Source organism: Rattus norvegicus, chromosome 1 (assembly GCF_036323735.1).
Source record: "Rattus norvegicus strain BN/NHsdMcwi chromosome 1, GRCr8, whole genome shotgun sequence".
In the NCBI taxonomy this organism is placed as follows: domain Eukaryota; kingdom Metazoa; phylum Chordata; class Mammalia; order Rodentia; family Muridae; genus Rattus; species Rattus norvegicus.
In genome coordinates this window covers 155,882,180-155,904,789 of record NC_086019.1, presented here as the reverse complement: position 1 = coordinate 155,904,789, position 22,610 = coordinate 155,882,180, and the positions used below count along the sequence as shown (strand labels likewise).

General features: G+C 41.1%; 1 protein-coding gene across 36 annotated transcripts in view; it reads right to left on the bottom strand.

The window, feature by feature from the left end:
- Nucleotides 1-22,610, bottom strand: part of Dlg2 (discs large MAGUK scaffold protein 2) — a 2,051,694-nt gene that overhangs the window by 11,449 nt on the left and 2,017,635 nt on the right. For 17 of the 36 annotated variants that reach the window (XM_039089312.2, XM_039089345.2, XM_039089318.2 and 14 more), the window contains 5 exons: nucleotides 18,608-18,707; nucleotides 15,247-15,288; nucleotides 8,365-8,415; nucleotides 7,472-7,573; nucleotides 5,284-5,456 (listed from right to left, as the gene is read on the bottom strand). In XM_039089312.2, coding sequence (XP_038945240.1) covers nucleotides 5,284-5,456; nucleotides 7,472-7,573; nucleotides 8,365-8,415; nucleotides 15,247-15,288; nucleotides 18,608-18,707 — 468 coding nt within the window. Of the gene's footprint in view, nucleotides 1-5,283; nucleotides 5,457-7,471; nucleotides 7,574-8,364; nucleotides 8,416-15,246; nucleotides 15,289-17,807; nucleotides 17,854-18,607; nucleotides 18,708-22,610 lie in introns of all 36 variants that reach the window. The other 19 variants (XM_039089341.2, XM_039089349.2, XM_063272693.1 and 16 more) reach the window with 3 other exon arrangements.

The window sequence follows — 22,610 nt, the reverse complement described above, 5'->3', positions numbered from 1 at the left end:
TTAGCAATTCTCTACATTTGCTCAGTGCTTATGTGCACTCTGTCTTGATACGTACACGACAGAAGGCGGACACAGAAGCATTCCCTTCAGTTTTATGTGGTTCAATGTCTACTCTTTCAGTGAGTATTACAGTGGTTTGTTAACAGATCAAAGCCTCCTCCTTTATAACACACCTCATTTAACTTGGCTTCCAAAGCCGCGGATGCTTGGTGCCGGGAGCTACTTCATAAAATATTTCTGGGAAAATACAATGATTTGCCACATCTCATTCTACCTCCCGGGGAGAAATGGCCTTATTATTTTGAGGCTAAGAGAAGTTTACACAAGATAAAAGGCATGTTTATGTAGATAGGCACAGTCCTAAGTCAGTAGTACATGGAAAATGCATGTTGTCTGTATAAGAGGAAGAGTGCAGCGGATGCTTGAATGCTTATGGGAAACACACCAGGATGCTTCATGCCTCATCGCTGAGTTAATAAAGCTGAGGTTGCTGGCTGTGAAGCACATTGGTTACAGGAAAGGTGAAACGCAGTTCCACTATGCACTAGACAGCATTCTTCTCAGTCAACACCGGCGGTGCTTACATGTCCAAAGAGGAAAACAGATGCATCCTTCTAGGTTACTTACTAGAAACAGTCCTTATAACGCGATAGACTGCCTGCTGGGAAGATGAATCTAGAGATATTCTAGTGTATTCTCAGACATTAAACTTCCTAATCTTGATATGTTTGTGAAAGACATCAATTCTATCTATTAACAGGGTTCAACGTGGTATTCCTATATATGCTTGCTGTGTGTACTGATCAAGCCAAGAAAACTCTTTCTACCCTCTCCTAAACAAACAGGTTTCTTGGTTTTTAGTAATTACTATTCTTTGAGGTCAATATTGTTTAACATATGAGAATGAATATGTAGAACATGTCTTAGTGTGAATAGCTTGGGTCACCAATGTAACATTGTTCCATTCATTTTGCTGCAGATGATAGGTTATCTATCTATCTATCTATCTATCTATCTATCTATCTATCTATCTATCTATCTATCTATCTTAGACTTTCTTTATTCATTTGCTTCATACACCTAGGTTGATTCTATGTCTTAGTCATTAATATCATTGCCATAAGTACCATAGACCTGGAAAAATTTCTTTGATATGCTGAATCTATCTATATCTTTTGAATATGTAGCCAACAGTAGGACAGATAGTTCAGGTAGCTCTAGTTTTAGTTTTCAAGATTCACTGTTTTAATTAAGTGTATGCATGTGAGTTCGTGTAGGCTACGTGCACACCTTTAGGTGCTGGCAGAGGTCAGAGGCACTGGATCCCCTGCAGCTGGAGTTATGGTTGCAAGAGCTGGTAGTACTCCTAACTGCCATCTCTCCAGGCCCTGGCTTTAGGCTTGAAGTTTTACTCTAATGATGGCTATGCTAGCTCTCATTTTCCCTACAAAATACCAGCATTTCTTTGCCTTTTTATCCTCATAGCACTTTCTTTGCTGTGTACAAACTTTTTAGTTTGAGGTAACCCCATCTATCCATTAAAAAACGTTTTCTGGGTGGTTAAGGCCTGATCCAATACCTTGAAGTCCTTTTTATCCCCTAGCAGTTAAGGAATTTCTGGTCTCTCATTTAGCTCCACAGTCTACGCTGACAGGATTTATGTATAGGATGAAATGAAGTCAAGTGTCAGAATTTTGCACAAAGGAATCCAGTTTAAAAAGTATCCTACATTGAATAAACTCTCTCTTTCTTCAGACTTTTGGGTATTTTTATTGAGAACAGTTGGCTGTCTATGTGTTGGTTTGTTTCAGCAAACCTAGCCTGTTCTAATGGTCTGTGTGTCTGATATTCGATCTTAATCAAAATCATTGTTGCTCTAATTAATCTGGCTGTACGCTATCTCTTGAATTTAGGAATTGGAATGTTGGTTCCTTTTTTTTAGGTGCTGGTGTTTTTTTTTCTTTTCTTATGCATGTGCTTCCATATAAATTTTAGGATTAAATTACTTCAAGCTTTGTGAAGAATCATTCATATTTTGATAGGGATTGTACTATATTGCGACTTTGGGCTATATATTATTTCCTCCTCTTGTTGCTCCAATAAAATAGCAGGCAGAAGCAAATTATAGGAGGAAGGATGCAAGCCGTTATGGTGGAGGAGTCATGGTGGCTGGAGCAGGAAGCAGCTGGCCATAGATAGGAAACAGAGAGAGGTGAATGCTGGGGTTCAGCCTTTTCTCCTTCTATTCAGTCTGGGACACCATGGAACAATGCACACACTTAAGGTTGTTCTTCCACATCAATTAACCTGGTCTGAATAATCTTCTTGCAGACAGACATGCCTGGAGATTTGTTGCTATGGTGATTCTAAATTCCATCAAATTGGTACTCAAGATTACTGAGGATGGGTAGTGTGGACATTGTAGCAATATTAATTTTTCTAGTCCACAACCATATGTCTTACCATTTTTATGACTCTTCAATATATTTTGATCATATTCAACCCTTTTATTCTCCTTGTCCCACTCCAATGGCCAATGAATCTCTTTCCTCTTCTCAACATACCTCTTTCACTTAGTGAGTTTAAATAGGGCTGATTATAGGAGCATAGGTGAAGTGGTATTTGTGTGAGCAGGGGAAACTTACCAGTGGCTACGGCACTGCTATTGTACTTGAGCCTCACTCGTGTCTCTACTGCCATTGCACCAGAGCCAGGCTTATAAAAGTGAGCCCTCTGACACACGTAGAGTGTGTATATCTCTGTTGACTACATAGTGACGTTCTCTGTCTCTCCTTACCAGGACCCTCCCCATGTGGTCCAGGCTGTCTCTGAACTTTCAATAGCATTTAAAGTCTGAGGATACAGCGGGCATCACCACACCTGGCTGTGTCTCTTCTTAGGTTTTGTTTTTATCTTATTTGGCTTCTGTGAAGCTAGTCTAATGGCCACGAATACCTCAGTGATTCTTGGTCTTGCTGGGTATCCATTTCCCTTTCCCCTCTAAAGGCTATTCTTGCTAGGTACAGCTTTTTAATTCTAGACTTGGGCTATCTCACTGTGCTCCTTTTTACATGATAGAATTTTTGTTGAGAAATCTGTGGTTAGTCTCCGATAATCATATTGCCATTTTTTTGTAGCAGCTTAAAAATTGCTGTACTTTTGGTATCCTGCATGCAGTGTTCTGCAGTAACATTGTATTTTACTCATTCTTATTTCAGGGCCCTAAAAGCCTCCTACTATTTTGTGTGTGTGGTTTTCTTCTCTCGTTTTTCTGTGTCCTGAAGCTTTTTCTCTCCTTAACCTTTGTGTGCTTTTCTGACTGCGGCCAAACAAACAAACACAAAATCCATGCCTTGCTGTTTATATAATCTTAATCCATTTTATCTAATTGGTTGTTGAGGCTATCAATTGCAATTTTTTTAAGTTTTAAAAATTATTTTATATATATGAGTTTTTGCCTGCTAAGCAATAGGTTGCTCCTCTGGTATTATCAATGATATTTCTATTAAAGATCTGGGGCATCTCTGGCTCTCTGGTAATGAGTCTGGTAATGAGATTCTAAAGTATTTTTCCACTGACCAGTGGTGTAAGCCTAGGTGCTGCATGGAGGGAGGGGATAGCATAATGCAGGCCACCCTTCGTGTTGTTTCTGCCAGTCTCCATGAGGTATAGTGGTGGGTAGGAGTGTGATCAGTGTGCATGAGGTAGCAGGAATCATGGTGCTCTTCACTTTGGCCTAAGTCATGGTGTCTGCCCAGGAGCAGGACCTTAGCCAGAGTCGATGATGTCACAGCTGGGGCTTTGGTTGTTGTCTTTCTCCTTCAGCTCTAGTCCTGCCTAGGAATGAGGATGAGGTGGACATCTCTGGCAAAGGTTTTTCTTTGGTGCTCCTACCCTTGGTTGCCTATGGACACATTGACAGCTATGTCAGAATTTTTCAAGCACCACTTGGTGCCTGCCTTTTAGTCTTGGCCCCTGCATGAAGCCACACATGATACAGGACATCTCCTAAGAAGAGAACCAATTCACTCCCTGCCTATCTATGTCTTAAATACTCATTTCGTACAGTGTTGGTTATTCAGGAGGCTTAGGTCACAGCCACTCTGCTGGGTTAAACTGAATTCACAAGCCAGCTACCCTTAAATTGGTAGAATGGATGATTGGTAGAAGGGTTTCAAGAAAGGAGAAAATACGATTTTTCTGACTTCTAGAGGCATCCAAATTCATACAGAACCTCTTTTCCCTAGGTGGCCTCTGTCTCTGGCATGTCTGGTGCCTTCTGGGGAAATACAGGAAATCCTTTCTTAAAACAAGGCTACTGTATAGATCTGGGTTTGTTTATCTAAAAGGAATTTTCCAGTAGGCAGAATCGCCAGCATCTCCACTGCAGGGTTTGCTGAGCAGCTCTTTTCATCTCTTACTCCTGGCAGGAGGACAACTCCTCTCTGCACACCCTGGCTTTGGAGATGCTCTTGGTGAGACATCTTTTTTTTTCTTTCATGCTGTTTTCCCAGGTCTATGAATCTTCCATGGGTCTCTCTTTCTGATTTCCAGTTTCCTCTTACCCCACTCCTCTTAAAAACAGAACCATATACCTATTATGTTGGGTCTCCGTGGAGGAAGTGAGTTGTTGAATTCATCAGTATATCAGAAAGAAGGTAACATCAAAAGCAGGGGTCACATTGAGTCAAACAGACAGACAATTGTTCTCCTCCTGTGGATTATTCATATGCCGTTACAGGAGAGAGGCTCTATGTATGAGCAGATCTTAAAGGCACAGCAAAGTGGGTTCCTATCCTAGATTCCCTTCAATATTCTCCTCTTTTCCATGCTTCTGATATTGTCAAGAAGGAGACTGTAGTATTAATACCCCTTCAAAGTTAAAATTTCTGGCAACAAGACCGGACCACTCTCCCATGAATCTCCCTTCTACCATGCTAAGTTTTCAGAGGAAAAACAAACTCAGCCTATCTAGGCAAATATGAGTAGCAAAGATCTCTTAATACGTAAGTTCAGTCTTATTAATCTTGGTCAGATAGTAAGCCAAGAACTAACTAATTCCCCATAATCTGCAGGCTGTTAATGTCTTTGGGTTAATGGTTGTCCTCTGTTCCCTTCATCTGCAAGTCAGTCAGAATATTTTATTTTATATTAAAGAATAATGACATTGCTTTAAGGTAATTCTCTGCATGGACATTAATTTGTAATGAAGAAGGAGCAAAGACCAAAGCAGTTTGCTACCAGAAATCTTTAGGGGAGTCATGAGAGGATTGGCAAACGTACCCTTTCTGCTACAAATCTCACAGACTGCACACTGGTTCCATATAAATTGTCATTGTACTGGCCGGCTTCTATAAATTTGTGCTCTTGGATATCTTTCTCCATTTGTTCTCTAGAAATGACAAAGTGATAGTCTCTGCCGTCGACTTCGTAGTCACGCTTTGGCCTCGTAGTATCTTTATGAGAGAAGAAACAATGAAATTGAGACACACTTAGAGTAAGACACATTTTTCCAGGTGGTATTTTCTCTACTCATCCTTTACCACAAATACATGGATATACGTCATCTGTAATACGATGGGCCACAGCCATGAGTCACAGCCTTACTGTTTCAGATAAGCAATGATATAACAGGACAAAATACAAGAGATGACTTGTTTCAGGTGTCAGACAACAGACAAGGCACAGCTGTAATTATAAGGGATGAACGCTGTGAGGGCAAATCTCTTCCCCTTTGCCTCAGTGCTGTGTCTAAGTGGAGAGTCCAGAGGCCACTTAGTGTTAGAAGATACTGAAATTCATATGAAATTGGGCATTTGGTGTAGCAGAAAGAGCCATGTATCAGAAGGCTTGAGGCCCATCTTCACAGCTCTAAAAGCAAGTTGCAAGTACAACATGCTGATCTGCCAGTACATTATTGTTTTCTAAAAACAAAATACTCTGTAAAGGAAGGCAACGCAATCCATACTCAGCAAGACAGCACTACACCTGAGGGTAAGCCTATACACATGCAATTCTATCCCTCGGGATTCAGAAGCAAGGTCATGAGTTCCAGACCAGTAGGGTCTACACAGTGAGATCCTGTCTCCATATAAGCACTGCTTCAAAACATGTAGCACTACAGGACACATAAATAGATTATGAAAGACACAAGAAAGTGTGGCATGTGATTATGAATATGTTTAGGGGCTTACATTTATGTATAGTAAGAGAATCATTGTTCAGGTGGGACCAAAAGTCAGCAAATCTAACAATTTTATGTTAATATTTTGTTAAGATAAAGGGGAAGTAGCTATGTAGCTTTCAAAAGTTAATGTATATTCAACCTTCAAATAGTTTTTTCTAAATATTTGTCTTAAAATTGATCAAAAGGTAAAAAAATATATTCGCTATAGTAATTTATAACATAATTATATTTTATCATAGCCCATTATATCAAAAAGGAAAGGAAACATAAAAGGCCTATCATTTTTGGTGAATATAATTATTTTAAATTATTATATAACAACTTAGACTTAAAGACTTAAATACATGAAAAAATGTATTGGAAGGAAGAATGATTTTATTTCTGGGTATTATGTGGGATTATGTATACTTTTCAGTTTTTTTGGCTAACTTTAAAAAAATCCTGTATAATCAATATGTACTTATAAACATAGAACAGTGCAATTAATGAAAGAAAAACAGGAAAAGAAAATGGAAAGTGTGGGCAGGGCGGAAGGGCATGTGCAATAACATTCAAGTTCCTCTCATTTAGTTCTCTCAAAAATGGTAGCTCAGACAGGCAGATGCTATAAACAGGCTTCTACTCACCCCTTCCCAACTAAAGACAATGTTGTGTGTGTGTGTGTGTGTGTGTGTGTGTGTGTGTGTGTGTGTATGCTATATAGTACATAATATATAATATATCCTATATAGTAATACACACACACAGACACACAGACACACAGACACAGACACAGACACACAGACACACAGACACACAGACACACAGACACACAGACACACACACACACACACACACACCTTGATAACCTGGGACTATCAAAACACAAGGGCAAGACTGTTTGGCTTGAGGACTGGCCTACTATGCACTAAGTCATTCAGAGACAATTTCAATGTGTGCTTTTGCTTCTTATTATCCCTACAGATGCTGCAGTGGTATTTCCATCAATCTTGGAGAACTCACTGAAGCTTATAAATAATAGCTTGTTGTTTCAAGTGGTAGGAGAGGTTTCAGGAGGTCTTGTTATCTTTTGGGGATGAAGGTCAGCTCTTATCAACAGAAAACAATACCTGTGACAGCCCAGGTGAAAAGTGCTAGGTGGATACATGAAATCTGGTGCTCAGACACTGGGTAACTGGTGACTTATGAATCACACCAGAGATACTTCTTAAAGGGACAGGATTGTATGTGATTATCCACCAAGGATTCCAGCTTTAGCTCACAGGAAACAAAGGTGATACTTACGAGGCACACAGGAGCCAAATTTATCAGGAAATTCAGATATCAAGTCATCATTGATTCGATCCTTCATGGGGCCCAGGATAATCACTGGTCGGGTGTAGTTTACTATAGACAGAGAAAGGAAGATGCAGTTGAGGGGGGAGATTTAAAACCCTGCAATGAGGGTGCAGGCCTGTACTTCTGCAGAAGTGAATCTTCATGGCAAACTGCCAACAACTGAGACGTGCTAAGGCCTTAACCCGGGGTAAATTACCCATAAAGCCCTGCATGCAGAAATGCATGTTTAGCCCTCAGGATGGTGACTCTCCTGCTTTCTGGAATTTACTAACAAAGGATAAAGCAGCTGCAGCAGCTGCCAGTGGAAAGGAGCAGGAGTTTTGCTTCTTTTGGATTTTAACTATCCCGAGTCAAAACACGTAGATTTAGGGAGTTTTCAACCATTGTTTAAAGTCATTGTTACTAATAGACACTTCACTGTCTGCACTCCATTGGGGGCTTCCTGATTCCTTTGTGTTTTAGAAGGTATTTTAAGTCTATTCGGTGGAACTTCCTATCTGATGCTTCAGTTTTCTCTGCAACCTCTCTATAAATCATCATCAGCCTCTGTATAAACGTCTCCAGAGAGATAGACTCAGACTCCCGGAGCAGTGTGCAGGTTGCTTGCCTCTGAGGTCTGCTAGGAAAACTGGGTTGGCAGCAGCTGCCCTGAGCTGCTCCCTGTCAGCCCTCCAGCTCAGGCCCTTAAGTGACTCGGACATATGCCTTCTTGAGACCACTGCAGGACTCCTCTGCCCTCCTGGGAGCTGTTGCTGGGCCTGGGCCTGAGTATTAAGCAGAGTTTGGTGTCCCTGTCATAACCTGGAAATCAGGAACACGGTCATGCCAGGGAAACTTACTTTCCTGCCTCGTGACAGGTTCATAGGAAAGAATGAGATCTTCTTGTCCTCCTGAGAAGAAAAGAAAGGAAAATTACAGTTGACAAACAACCAGCCACACTGAGTTATCGTTCTTGCTCTGAAACCCAGGAAATGCACAGTTGAGGATTAATTCTCCTTGTGCTCTCTCCTTGAACCATTCAAAACTCCCCCCCCCCCCCCGTCTTCATAAAAGTCTAGTGTCTAGTTATTGCACAGTCATAGCTCTGTGTGATACTGGGCTGCTTGCTCTCGGCAGTGGGGCAATGATCTGAGAGAGTGCTTTTTATCTGACATTAGAAACGAGAGCCGTGCCTCCACACCAAGCATTCCAAATAAAGCCACTCAGGAAAGGGTCTGTCCAATAATTTCAAGCTACCTCACAAGAATTTCTGATTTCTTTTAATTAATCTCCTGTTTTGTTTTCCTAAGGATGTGGTCCAAAAGCAAGTGTCTATTTCATTTAAGACATAGAAACTTTGTCAGAATATTATTACAGGATGCTAGAGGTTTAGTCTAACACTGAGTTACCAGCAACCTGTCCTTGGTCAGTTAAATCGGATTCAGCAGTAGGCCCTGCTTCCAGTCCTGGCCTCTGCTCTGACTTGAGAGGTCTGTCCAAGGCTATTACGATTGCTGCTACCTCATGTCTCGAAGCTTCCGGATGGGAACCAAGGGCAGCAATGCTTTTCCAGCATTTGTTGCAAGTCCTCTGCTTCAGGGTTGGCCTTGAGTCAACTTTGGCACTAGTTTTAAATCAAATATATACGCCAGATCAACTAGTTGGTCAGGGGTTGTTTAACTCAACTGCAAATCCCAAATGTTCCGCTCCTATATTTGTCTTAGGTTTAGTGTTGGCTAATCTTTGGTGTGAGGGTAGGTTGGGGATGTTGAAAACAGTTCAGTATCTGTTGGAGGTGGTTTCGGATGGGAGGTTGTCTTTTCCAAGGCCAAAAGACAGTAAATCTCACTGCTTTATACTATACTGCAGAGTCTATAGGTTGACCATCCCAGATACATTTAGTCTGCCAATCTGAGTTTCTCTTCTATAGCTCCAGCACCGGGGGGAAGTGAGCTGTTTTCACAGAAGGTGGTAACTGCGGATGGTTTTGATGCCTGCAGCTGATTTAATCAGTTCTTATGATATGGTAGTGGTTGTAGAATAGAGGTCTTCTATGGAGTCTTGGTAGCGGTAGAAAATGGCTGCCAACTTACGTCATGTTTTATATCTCCCTTGAAGAGGACTTGCTATTGGGATTGACACTGCTAGGCCACCCTACATCCTGAAGGGACGGTAAGACTCAATGTCTGTCCTAAGTGGCACATGTCCACACCTGCCCTGGAAGTGCTTAGGTAGCATCCTTCTGTCTGAGAAAAGGAGCCAGTGTGGGACGATTCAGAATTTTGTGTATTCCAGGAAAGAATGATTCCCTGCAAATAAATTAAACAACACAAAATCTGAGTTCAGACGGGGAAAAAAAGTGGCTGACGTTAAAGCCCAAGTCTTCTGATCTGGGGATGCATCGCCATTCACAAGATGGTGGAGAAAAAGTCGGAGGGAGGGTAGCATGCTTCCTTAATGGGGGCAATGGACTCCAACTTTATAGGGAAGGTTTGGAAACTATCAGGAGAATTCTGACAGTGAGATAAAGGTTCAGGTGGGAGGTGGTCATCATCAGAGTCTGTCCTCTACACTGGTTTTTCTATGAGCACAAAGGCAAAGCCTCATCCATCACTGTGACTCCAGCACCTAAAAGATGACAGAGAACTCACGTCGTGATTTCCGTTGTGAAAAACAAGATGAGTAACGGGTGCTGAGAAAGGCTCGGCTCTGCATGTCTATGAATACGATCACTTCCCTTTGGGAAATACAGTTTCCTCTAAATAACCATAGCACGTCATGCTTCTATTTGAATCTCTTTCCAGCCGTGTTGCAGATCACCCCGATGGGATCTTCCGAATACAAATTTTAAATAACATCTGATGTCAGTCCGTATCGTATGTGATTCAGGAAACCAGGACAAGCGCAGCTTTTCTTTCAGGCGAGAATTGTTTGTCCGCTCTTTTGTGGTCGGTATGTTTCCTATGGAAGGAACTGGCTTTCATTCAGAGCTGTAGTACTGGCAGGTAATACTGCAATTCTCTGTGCATCCCAACTGCTATGGCCCTGTGCAAGCAGGTACTATGTGTGCATGGGAAGCTCTTGGAGAAGCTGTGAGGTTGAGGTTCTAGAAGAGTTGTGAATTCAGCACCTTATGCCGGTTTCTAAGCTCCAGTAACAAAAGAAGTAGAAAAGAACCAGAATGCAAAGGGCAAATCCTAAGGCAACGAAGAGAGAAAAATGCACTTCTCCATGTCATTCTCAGGGGCATTGCTTTACTATTACTGACTTTTTGTTTCCACAAAATTTCTTGGGTAGTTGGTACTCTGGTGACCCATTTTTCAGGTGGAGAAGCTGAGGTTCAAGCCTTCCATGAGGCCCATTTGCTCAGCTATTAAGTGGTGGCCAAGATTTAAATCCACATTTGTTTTTCTCTGTTGAGTGTATCATAGTGTCTCAGGAGGGTGGGACATGTAGACTTATCCACGGGACACACTAGAGCTTGCAGGGCACAAAGGGCATGGGGCCACGGAAAAGGCAGAGTCACAGAGAGACCTGAAGAGGTCTGAAGAAGTTCACCTGTAAACACCAGCGCTTCTGCTTTCTCTTCCCCTCTGTTGGGACAACATCTCCATAGCCATCCTTAGTTAGGTTCTCTCTCTCTTTCTCCTCACAAGAGTTTGGCACTTAGAATAACAGCTGGCAAAAGGTACAAACTATTCTCGGTCTTGTTTTGGCAACTTTGTGGTTGGCAGTGGGCAAGCAGCACAGTCTGTGGGTTTGCAGCTCTCAGACACTTGGCAGAGTTGTTTCCCATCAGAACCCTGCACAGCACTGGGTATGTGTATCAGGAGCCTGCCGCAGCGAGGCATGGCTAGAGCAAGACCTTGGCCCTCTTTCCTGAGAGAAAAAAGAAGCTTCTGTTCTTCTGGGGTTTTGGAAATAAGAAATCGAGGAGGGGGTGGGGCTGGCGCTGTCAATGCTGGGTATAACGTTCTAAACGTACTTCTTAGTGCTCACACCTGATGGCTGTTAAGACTCAGTCTGCTTCCCAGGGTCTGAGAATGTTAGCACCAGGACATGTCAGGGTAGCAAGTATGGAGCCCATAGTGGTGTTCCTCCATTCTGTGCCCTCAGTGGGAATCATACAGCAGTCACTGCCTGAAGTGTGGCCACAAAAATATTTTATGCTTATTTCTTATTTTTTTCTTTTTTATATTAGTCTGGGTGTTTGGCCTGCATGCATGTCTATGCATTCTTGCATGCCTGGTGTCTGTGGAGGCTAGAAAAGTTCCTCTTGGAATTAGAATTATAGAGTATTGTGTGTCTCCATGTGTGTACTGGGAATCAACTCAGATCATCTGGAGGAATAGCCAGTATTCTTAACTGAGGAGTCATCTCTCTTGCTCTCTATAAAAGTCTTCAAACAGCTACTTTCAATTGGCTACCATTGACACCTTGATTTGCATCTAGTTGTTAGCTCGGTGTCTCCACAGGATAGCCAGAAGATTAAATTACTCAACTAAGAGGAAGCCCTTAAACTCAGGCTTAGTATACAGTTAACATTGGAAGCAGGTCTCGCCTTACTAGTCTGATGAGTAGCACAGAATGGTTGCAAAGTATTGGCTTAAAGAAGTTGCGTGCGAGTCAGGATCACAAACTTCAGGGCTATCACTTACTGGTGAGGCACACTAGTTGCCTTCTGTGCAAAGTAGGCTGCCAAGGTAAGACCTCCCTAGTAATAGTGTCATTGCGGTAGGCAAAAGAGATAATCAAGAGGAAAGAACTAAAACCAGCCATGGGCAATGCTTGTGAAAAGTGGAGTGGCATAGAAAGTATGGGGGTCAGGACTACCAACCTTTGCAGAAAAGACTTGGGTCTTCTTATCTCTGAGACTACACTCAGGCCATTTCCTCAAGATCCTCATTGGGAATAACCTAACTTAACTGATGAATACCGATGAGCAAGAAGGATGATTGTCAACACCCATACATCCATTTTGTGTAAAGAGCTTGATGGAGTTTTGAGAAGGTGGGTCATTAGCCGTGCAAGTTTGCCTGGTGCTGATAATAGCCGTTTGGTGTTCACTGCCTCCAGATACAAGGACAATCGAAAGGTATACACAGAGAGCCATGATCCTTAACTTTACTACTTTGTTGGTAGACAGAAATATGGAACCATCCAATACTTAAGGTTTTGAAGTGGCATTTGTATAATTAGGCAATATGCATGTTAATGAGTTAACAGTTTAGCTGCTACTCAATATAGTTGTACTTGGGAAAGTAATGCTTGACTTGGTGCAGCAGATGTCCGAATTATACTTTACAAGTGGAGGCCGTAGATATGCATGTGCCGGGCTGTGCGTCTGCAGAACACAGCGTGAATGGGGCTTTGTGCACTGTGCAGTAGCCTTGGACGATTTTGTTATCCCCCACTTTTCATAAAGCCATTCTGTCTCCAGATTGAACAGTTTTCATATTGGCAAAGAGTCTTTCCGCAATTGTTTACTGCCATTCATGAGACATAAAAGTCTCGGCTATAGCAAAAGCCAGAAATTCAGTAGAAAAATACAGTCTATTTCGATATCAAAGTTGCCTCTTCCTGGAACACATGTCTTGGCCATGCCTCTGCCTTTTCGTCCTGGCACTGCCCCTCGAAGGAAGTTCCTCTCTCCCTTTTGACAAGTGCTCTTCTTTTCCAAGTGAAGCACATAAGTCACTTCCGGTCTGGAAGTAGTGTTGCTGCACTGCTTGTCTTGGAGTGGCATTCCTGTTTATTTATTGTACTCTCTCTCCCAGTACGTGTGCATTGAGATCCAGGCTTGATCAGTGTTCATATTGGTTTTTATGGTGCCGAGAAAGGCAACCTTGCATGCAGAAGCTGTCAAATGATGTGCTGACTGTTCCTTCTAACTTTGGAGGGAATCTTGCATGCTCGAGCCTCTGTAATTTGACATGCTGAATGGAATGATTCTACTTGATGTGGTACCAGATGTCTGAGTTATGTTTTAGAAGTGAAGGCTCGTAGGCAGACATCTTCCTTACTAACATAATGATTCCAACTCCACTCCTTCAATAAATATTTGTGTGTAGCTATAATTTGGGAGAATAAAGAATAATTGTCATCATGGCTCGTCACCCCAACAGCTTGAAGCTAGGGCTTAAATTTTAAATTCTATTGGCTTAGTGGCTCTGGAAAAAAAATTCTAAAACTGTAATTTCCCAAAGAGAAGGTTGTTACTATAGGGACCCCCCATAAAGAGGACTGAAGGACAAGGCATGCTCTTCTCCCTTTCTATGGCTGTGTGCTAAACGGGGACAAAGTTTTTGAAAACTAAAAACCAAGGAAATTAGTGTTAGTGGTCTTCATGAAACCACACCAGTGAGCCATATTTCTCCCTGTGAAAAATCAGGAGTGGCTCATGGAGTCAGAGAGAAGCTTTGGCTCTTCCCTTTTTGCTAGTTTCTGAATTGAAAAAAATCAATGAGAAATGGGAAAGGCAATTTTTCTTCATCCTAACATTGGGTTAAGCATTGGAGTAGGAAGATTGCAATCATGTTGAGCACAAGAACTCTGAATCCTTCCACCAGCGAGGAATAACGTTTTCATCAATATGACAATTATGCAACTTTAATATTCTGCCTGGGCATCTTGTCTCAAGTTTGTCATTTCAGCCTTTGGTCCATGTCACCTTCCTTATCTGATCCCTATCATTACCTGACATCTGTCTCTAGTGTATATGTTTTCTACTAGCCACCGGGCTCCTTCAAAACCCTTCTCCATCTCCAGATCATACGTATAAACCAGCACTCCGCCTCCAAAGGCATGGTTTTATAATACATCATACTATAGCGGGGTGGACACAGATGTCCCAAACAATTCTACTTTTCAATTAGTATTCAAGCAGAAGACAATACCAATTTCTGCATTGGCATTTATATCTTTGGCTCATGTATCAGGTCTGCAGTTTTTCTGATACTCTTTCCAACTGTTTTTTGGGTAACCCATTTTGCTAAGAAGTGCAAGTTAATATTAAAAACATAAGGACCCCACTGCTAATAGGTACTTGTATTAGTCACCAAAGACCAGTAAGTAGGCAGCAGGAAACCGTGAGGGCTGGTTAGAAGGATGTGCTTGTTCGTTGGTGAATATTTCCATACACTAAGCAAATGGCTTGAGGTGACCAGAGAACATTTTAAAGTAGTACCTACCTTTTCAGTTATGTTTAGTGACCTAAAAAGTTTTAAAAATTCTTTCAGCATTAGATGAAGCACTTTCATCAACTCCCCAACCATTCCTTAGATTTGTTATGTGTCTTGAAATATTAATGAAGGAGAAAGTGATACAAGAGACCCAATTTAAAGGATCACTGTGAGCTAGAAATATTTCTGTTTCAGGAGCAGAAGGGAAGAGGCCAAAGAAGAACAGAATCATGACTTTCTCTCCTCCAAGGAGGTTACATTGATTTCAGCTGATCAGATGTCAAGATCATCCACCATGGGGGTCTCAGTCAGTTGAGGTTGGAATTGGTATTAGAAAATCTGCGCCTGCGTGCACACATCATATTAGGGTTCACAGGTGGTGCCTGTGTCGTCTGTATCTTTCCACATCAAATGCTGATTTTGTTTCAAGCCATTTGCTTTGGTGAAGGATGACAAAAAAACAAAACAAAAAACAAAAAAAAAAAAAGGCAGCGAAATGACTACCACAGGCGATAGGGGCAACCGCAAAGAAAAGAACCACAAGCCCAAGCAGTAACTTACGGCAGCTACTTTCGCTATCGCTGGCATTAGAAGAGACGTGTTCTGCAAGGACAGCACAGCAAATTAAAGAAGGATCAAGCGTCAGAGAGCAGCCAGAACGGAAAGGACACACCCATGCAAAGCTATTGGAAATGTAAGCAAAGGCAAGTGAAAGGCCGTGGAAGAGATCGCACCAGCAGAATCCAGATAAGAGAAAGATGAAAACTTTATTGCCAGTTTACTCGATACCACTGTTTCTCAGCAAGTAGAAGAAAGTACCTCTTAGTATCAAACAGTAGCAACCCAAGTGACACTCTTTCAATAAATACTATGACACATCCATCCATAGAGTGGTATTGGGAAGGACAGTGTGTGTCCACTGCTGTGTAGGCGATTTCCTGGGTCTCTGTTTTAGCCCTTAATTATCTTGAAGGGAGACTGCATTTACCAGGTGATCCCTGGAGTCCCTTTGGTTTTATTTTCTGTTTAGATACTTTGCAAGTAAATCCTCAGGTCTAAAAGGGATTCTTGAAGCGCTTTCCTGCTCCAGTGAGTAAAAAATATGGAAGGAAACAATAAGTCCTTGAGAAATCTTTCCTGACTTAGTTTTTATTCTACAATCCTTGCTGGAATAGCTATTAAATTCTGGGAGAATGGAGCAGACAGAAGATAAATGGGCCTGATACCCAGTGCAGGATCTGGCATGAGTTATGTTCAGTTCCTCCCGAAGGACTTGGTTAACATAACAGAGGTATGTATATTGTTGTTCAGCTGATGAGTTGGTCATGTGTAACTGATGAACTTCATATGTCCACAGCACCAAAAGGATATATATGCAACCACTTGACTTTTGACTATTTGGGAATATTTAAGAAAGAGAAAAGGAAGGCACATTTTTCTCTAACAGCAAAAGAGTGCTTTAAAATGCTTTGATGGATACATTTTTGCTGCTGAGGGGATTAACTCTATAGCACACACCACTCCTCTCTGTGTGACGTTATGGACAGAGCTGTGAAGTTAACTTGGGCACATATTTAACAAGTCCAAGGACTCATGGGAAAGGGGATGCTATGAGCCTGTGAAAGGCTGCTCCCTGTCCCCGAGCGCACAGTGAGATACTCACTGGTAATGGAGGGCACCTTCCTCGGACATTCTTATCTTACCTACTGTGAAATTGTGATGCAGGGCATACCTGATTTTTTTTTTCTTTTAAATCTGTTCCGTTTTTTAAAAAGTAAGCAAGCATCTGGACATTCTGGATTCAACAGGGCATCGCGTATTTTTTTTATTAGCATTATGCTAAAACAATCCTTTTCCCTTCCACATTGAGAGCGTGTAAGTTCCCATTGGCGGTGCTTGATGTCGTCCAGATGATGCTAACATCGGTGTTTAAATTTCACACCACATTCTCTATACTATTTCAGAGATAAAGTTTTCATCTTTAAGGAGAGCAGCACTCGACCAGATTTTGATTGCTACAGCTACACGTTTAAAACAGGCCAGTGAGAGTCAAAATGTGAACCCTGAGAGGCAGGCATCATTGACAATGCACAGGCTTATGTAAACAGCCCTTCAACGTGAAATCCAACGCGTTGGCAGCTTGCTTTACAAAATGAAATGGACAACTAAGAATGTCTCCTGTATTACATTAAGACAAGCAAAGCAAAATTGAATATGTGATTCATTTGCAAAAGATACACCATTCTGTTCCTATTCCACTGGTGGTTCTAGAGTGGGGTTAGGATTAAGAAAAACCATAATCACAGCATAGGATTGATTATGAGACATAGATACCTGTTCTTAATTGCTAAGTGCAACGAGACATAGACCAAAGACATGAATAAGTAGAAAATGTAAAGGTCTAATATATCTTATTTTTCATTTCGTACTACAAGACAAAGCCCTGACAGCATAATGTAGCTGGTAACTCACTGATAGGAAAAGGCATTAATGTTTATCTAAAACTATCATACAAACGGTTCAAGCAGGACCACTGCAAGTCAGAGAAAGAGAAATCAGTCAAGTTAATAACAAAGAATTAAGGCTTGGATAGGTTAATATTTACTTTTTTTTTGAGAATGCATGTTGCTTTTTACTAGAAAACAGCTCCTTTATTAGTAGAAAAGTATAGCTCAACTATAGAGTCGGGCAAGGTCATTATATCTTTCCACTGCTGAAAGGCAGAAGAAAGAACATAAGGTATATTTCTACTTTGCCATTCTGGAACACTTAGCTCGCCCTTTCTTTGCAACATGGTCTCTTGCTCTGTGAGACCAAGTTGGTGGCTGAGCAAGAGATGCCATGATGGACATCCAGACCATGCCGGCCATTGTCACGCCATCAGAAAGGGGAGGCGCTAAATGCAGCAGGAGTTAGACTGCCTGACACACTTTGCTTTTAAATGCTGACATGCAGAACAAAATGACTGAAAATTATTTTGTAGGAGCATTCACAGCTAGGTAACAAATGAAACTTGTATCGTGTGCATGCTAGGAATGGAAGGCCCTCAAGAAAAGGAACAAAAGCCAAACTCAAAAGGAAAGGAAAGGAAAAGTTAACAGTGACCATTCCTGGAAACTTACTCAGAGTCTTTGTTCCATAACCGTCGTCACCTAATCCGGGGATGTCCTGCATGGAAGTCCCCAGAGAGAGCAATGAGAGAGGAAGAACAGCCACGGAAGAGGAAGGCAGAAGTCAGTGGAATTGAAATGGATACTACCATGACGGACCGTGTTGCCCAAGCAGTCTGGATCCTACCCTCTTATCTTCAGAAATAATGTTCACCCCAAACTCCCTGAGCTGAGAAATAAAAGGAAAATTTTGACTTGTGAATTGAAGCTAGAGATTGTGGGAAGAGAAATTAGAAAAAAAAATCAGTGAATGGAATTTTGTTCACTGTCAAAGAATGTCCTCACTCCAAATTTCACAACGAATTCTGCATCCACCAATACAAGCTCCCTTCTCAGCATGCCTTGAATGGCTTCCCAGAGGGTGAGAGGGTGCGAATTCAGCGAGCTGGAATCCGAGACAAAATACATACGTGGTGAATGTAATCCAATATGTCAAGGCAGAAAAGAATTTGTCTCAAACCTTAGGGTGTTGTATGATCAAATCAAGCCTGTTTCTGGTCACAAAGAAATGCTGGTTAGAATTGAACCCAGCTTTTTCAAGGTCCTTTTCAGTTCTTTGTGCAAAACACAGCCCTAGGAAGGGAAGGATCCAGACTGCAATCAAACACTGGTCACAGTAGTAAAACCTGCCTGCCTGCCTGCCATGTTGTTTGTCTAGGTGTGTGGTGTGGGAGAGCCTGTTATGAGTGATGCCCTGGAAGATTTTTTTTTTCTTGTGTTGCATGTGGCATTATCTTCGAGAATCTACTTACGTTCAGGATCACTGGTTTCCTGCTCACTCTGCTCCTTGTTCTTGTAGAATGGGAATTTTCGTGAAAAGATGAAGCTCTTTTTACGCTTGTCATTGAATGACTGTGAAGGAGAAAAGGCATGGGGCAAAAACAGGGGACGTCTAATTGTTGTCACACTCATGCTGACAAAACAACTAGTTTGTAAAAGCACAGAGAGCTGTAGTGAGGCAAGTGGACACACTGCAAAGGTGCTGGAGGACTCGAAAGGCAGACTTGATTTTCAAGGAGTGCCAAGCCTTGATAATGACACCTGGGGGACATGGGTTTACAGTCACAACGGTCTTTGTGGATGAGTGGTGACAGCGGTGTCTTAGGGTGGGGGATTCAGACTCTTTATCCTAGTTTAGCAGCTGGACAAGTAACTGAGTCTCTCTGAACGTCTGAACCTTCATCTGCAAGTCAGCGCCCTTCTTAGGCGTCAAGAGCACATGAGGCAGTGTCAACGCAAAACACTATACACTTCCCGTTTTATCGTCAGACACAAAATGACTATAGGAAAAATAGTTTTTCTTCTCATTGTCTAGGTGATTTAGTATTAAATTTGAATTATTTCAGCTTGAATTAAAAGTACAAAAGGAAGCATATAGATTTATGGTACATGGTAATTATAGTGTAGTATTTTAATTTGAAAGATAATTTAGCCCCACGTTCTTATTACAGACTGGATTGAGAGGCACAGAGAGGTTGAGTCCAATGCTAGTATCAAAGTTTGTTGGTGACAGCCAGCAGGCAATCAACAGGAAGCTGCTGACATGGTATTTACTTGGTAATCACCCAAGCATGGGAGAAATGACAGTCACCATCTACATTTTGGTAAGGGGCAAAATATAAGCATGAATACTGAATATCATTAGAGTACAAGCTGTCTATTAGTTAAGAGGTCTGAATTAAAATAATATATATATACATATATACTACAGTTATTAAAATGTGTTCACTCAATTGATTAGCACATGCCTGTTCAGTAGATTTTAAGAAAATATTTAATTTATTACATGGTGACTGTTGGTACACAAATGCTTTGTGGGGCTATTGTGAAGTGTCTTATTAACTTCATCTTCTATAATGTTTCAAAAATGTCCCACCAGTCTGATTAACATCCACACTCTACTGATTTGAATCTTTGAATCTTTTAGCTTCTGAAAAACACTAGAAAAAATCTCCACAGAACAATTTTTTGTTGTTGTTGTTGTTGTTGCAGCATAGGTTTTAAGTGGATTGCCAACAACAATGTGAAAAGGGCTATTTTAACCCAGGGTTAGCACTGGCCACTGGTGGGAAAAAAGATGGAGCCAGAGAGGTGACAGCTTGGAGGAAATTAGTACTTGTTGTTTGAGAGATGAGCATTTTGACCCAATGGTGGGGTGTAGTCATGTGCCCATATTATTAGTTAGAAGCTCAACCAAGCCCCCTCCCCTAATATATATCTTGTGGTCCTCTGATCTTCTTCATTCAGAAAACACTGGCATACTGAAATGTCTTTCACCGGAGTCAGAGGAGCTTAATTTTATGCCAGATCAGGAAAAGGTTTATCTTTTATTTTAAAGCACTGCTTTCTTGGAACTTAAGTCTGCAGACAGCACCTGTATTTAATGACGTTTTCATCTAACTTGTAATTGAGACCTGTCAACCACAGACAAGGCTGGGAAGTGCCCCATGTTTCCTTAAAGGAACATTGTGGACTCTTGCATCACTCCAGTGTCATGCTACTTTTACATGTCAAGCATATTTAAATTCCAGTAACTGAAAGTAAAAGAAAAATATCATGTAAGAATTAATGGCATGTGATGCTGTGTGTTAGACACACATTCTCTTCAACATTACAGGGGGCGTTCCATGCAAAACAGTTGGGAATTCTCATGCCAATACAAAATGGGGCCAAGAGGAGAGAAGCCTGGGTATAAGCACATAGACACACACAGACGGAGAATGCGGGGGTTTCTGGGACCCCAAGAGGTGCTGCATGCAAACCACATCATTTTTAATGGTTTCATGGGTCAAAGGAAAATGAAAAAGGTGTCGCCTTGATTAATTCTTTCATGTTTTAAAGCAAGGAATGTAACGTGTTAACATTTCCCAAGTATGAAAATGTTGTGTTTCATGAGTTCTCTGACCAGACATAATAATAATACTGAACACCACACTTTTTTAAAAGGACAGAAAATACCTGATACTCCAGAATTAAAATTATATAACAGTATTATGAGCAAATGCACTTTGATTCCTTTCTGCGTGACATGGAAGGTACTGGACCCCTTCATGGTCATGCTTTCTTACATGTATGGACACAAAATCAAATCACAATTCCAGCTCACAAAGATTTCAATGCACTTAGGAACTTAACTGTTTTGACTTATGATAGATTATATATGGCTTATGAGGCTATTCTTTATTTTTTCTAGACATATATATAGCACCAGTGCCTTGTCTCCACTGTAATTATTCCTTTTAATAGAGAAGAGGAGCTAATCTGCTCCACAAGTGCTGGGTGAACATAGTAAATTAGCACTTCTGCTATTTATACAGCATATGGCTGTAAAGTAAAGGCAGGTTTCCAGCTCCAGTAACAATTGTACTTGATCAGTGCTGTCTTGTCTACATTATGGCATCTTCAATCCCCATGTATCATTTTCAAGGAGAAAATATGATTAGAAATTTGGAAAATACCAATCAAGTATGGCATGGGGTAAGTTGGCATCAGAAAGAATTCTAAGCAAACATTTGAATCTATTGAGCACTGAATTACCAGGCTTAGTTCGAAGGCATCACACGTGTAGAGCTATTGGCAACCTTGATAAATCCTGCCTCATCACCATCCCTGTATGTGCTTGAATGGTGAGCTGTTAGGTCAGGAATTCAATTGGCTGCAAATGTCATTGTTCTTGTGAGTACCAATTTCTGCAAGCCTTGCCTTCAAGTTTATATTTAAAATCACGAGCAATTGACTATTGCAAATCATACAACATATTCTGTTATTCCTGGGCAGTAGTGCCTGGTCACTGTTTAGGCCACCACATGTTACTAGACTCAATACTATCTCTTTTGGTTATTTTGGTATTTCTGTTTTCTTTTCTTCCTCCACCCCCTGTATTTCATGCAGTTGAGGGTTCAAACCCACTCTCATTTTTATGATGTTGTAAAAAACAAGTAATTTCCACGAGACACGTTAGACATAGCAATTTAAAACAATTTGCTTATAAGTGGCTAGTTAATAGGGAAGTAACTGAATGGCTGTATAAAGCTTAGGTAATGAGGTATGGAGAGTAGGAAGTGACATTTGATGGGTATGGATTTATTTTAGGGTAAAGTTGAGATTGTGGTGATAGTTACATAATTCTATGAATACATCAGGGAGCACAAAATTGTGTACTTTAAGGTCATCTAACTAATGTAAATTATATCCAAATAAGGCCATTTATAAAAGGAATCCTACCCCCAACCTGAAAGGAAACAATCATAGCTGGTTTCTCCTGATAGGTAATATGTTTCTCCACTTGGTGTAAATATGCTATGTCTTTAATTGGATGCTTTCCAACCCTTGTACTCCATCACGGATGTGCACATAGACATCTACAGATGTTTTTGTTTATCTGATTATGTTGTGTGTCGGTTAAGTGAATACCTTTCATGTTGTGACAGACATTGCAATACTCATGTCAGGAGTCAGCACCTCTTTGGTTGTCACTCAGAAGTCTCCTGGTTGGTAGGTCCATTGGCATGAAACTCCCTGGCTTCACACCACCATAGAATGCTTTGATAAGTTTTAGCATAATATAAAATACATTATTCATAAGGAAGAAAGCAAAAACTCAAAACCTCTCTTCTCTCACTTAAATCCCATGTTCTTAGAGATGGACTTATGCTTTGTATTCAGGAAACCTGAGAAGGAGGGACTCATTGTTTTCCTCTTATCTGCCAGTTACTCAGCTTCTGTAGCTCCATAATGTCACCTTTGTGGGTAATG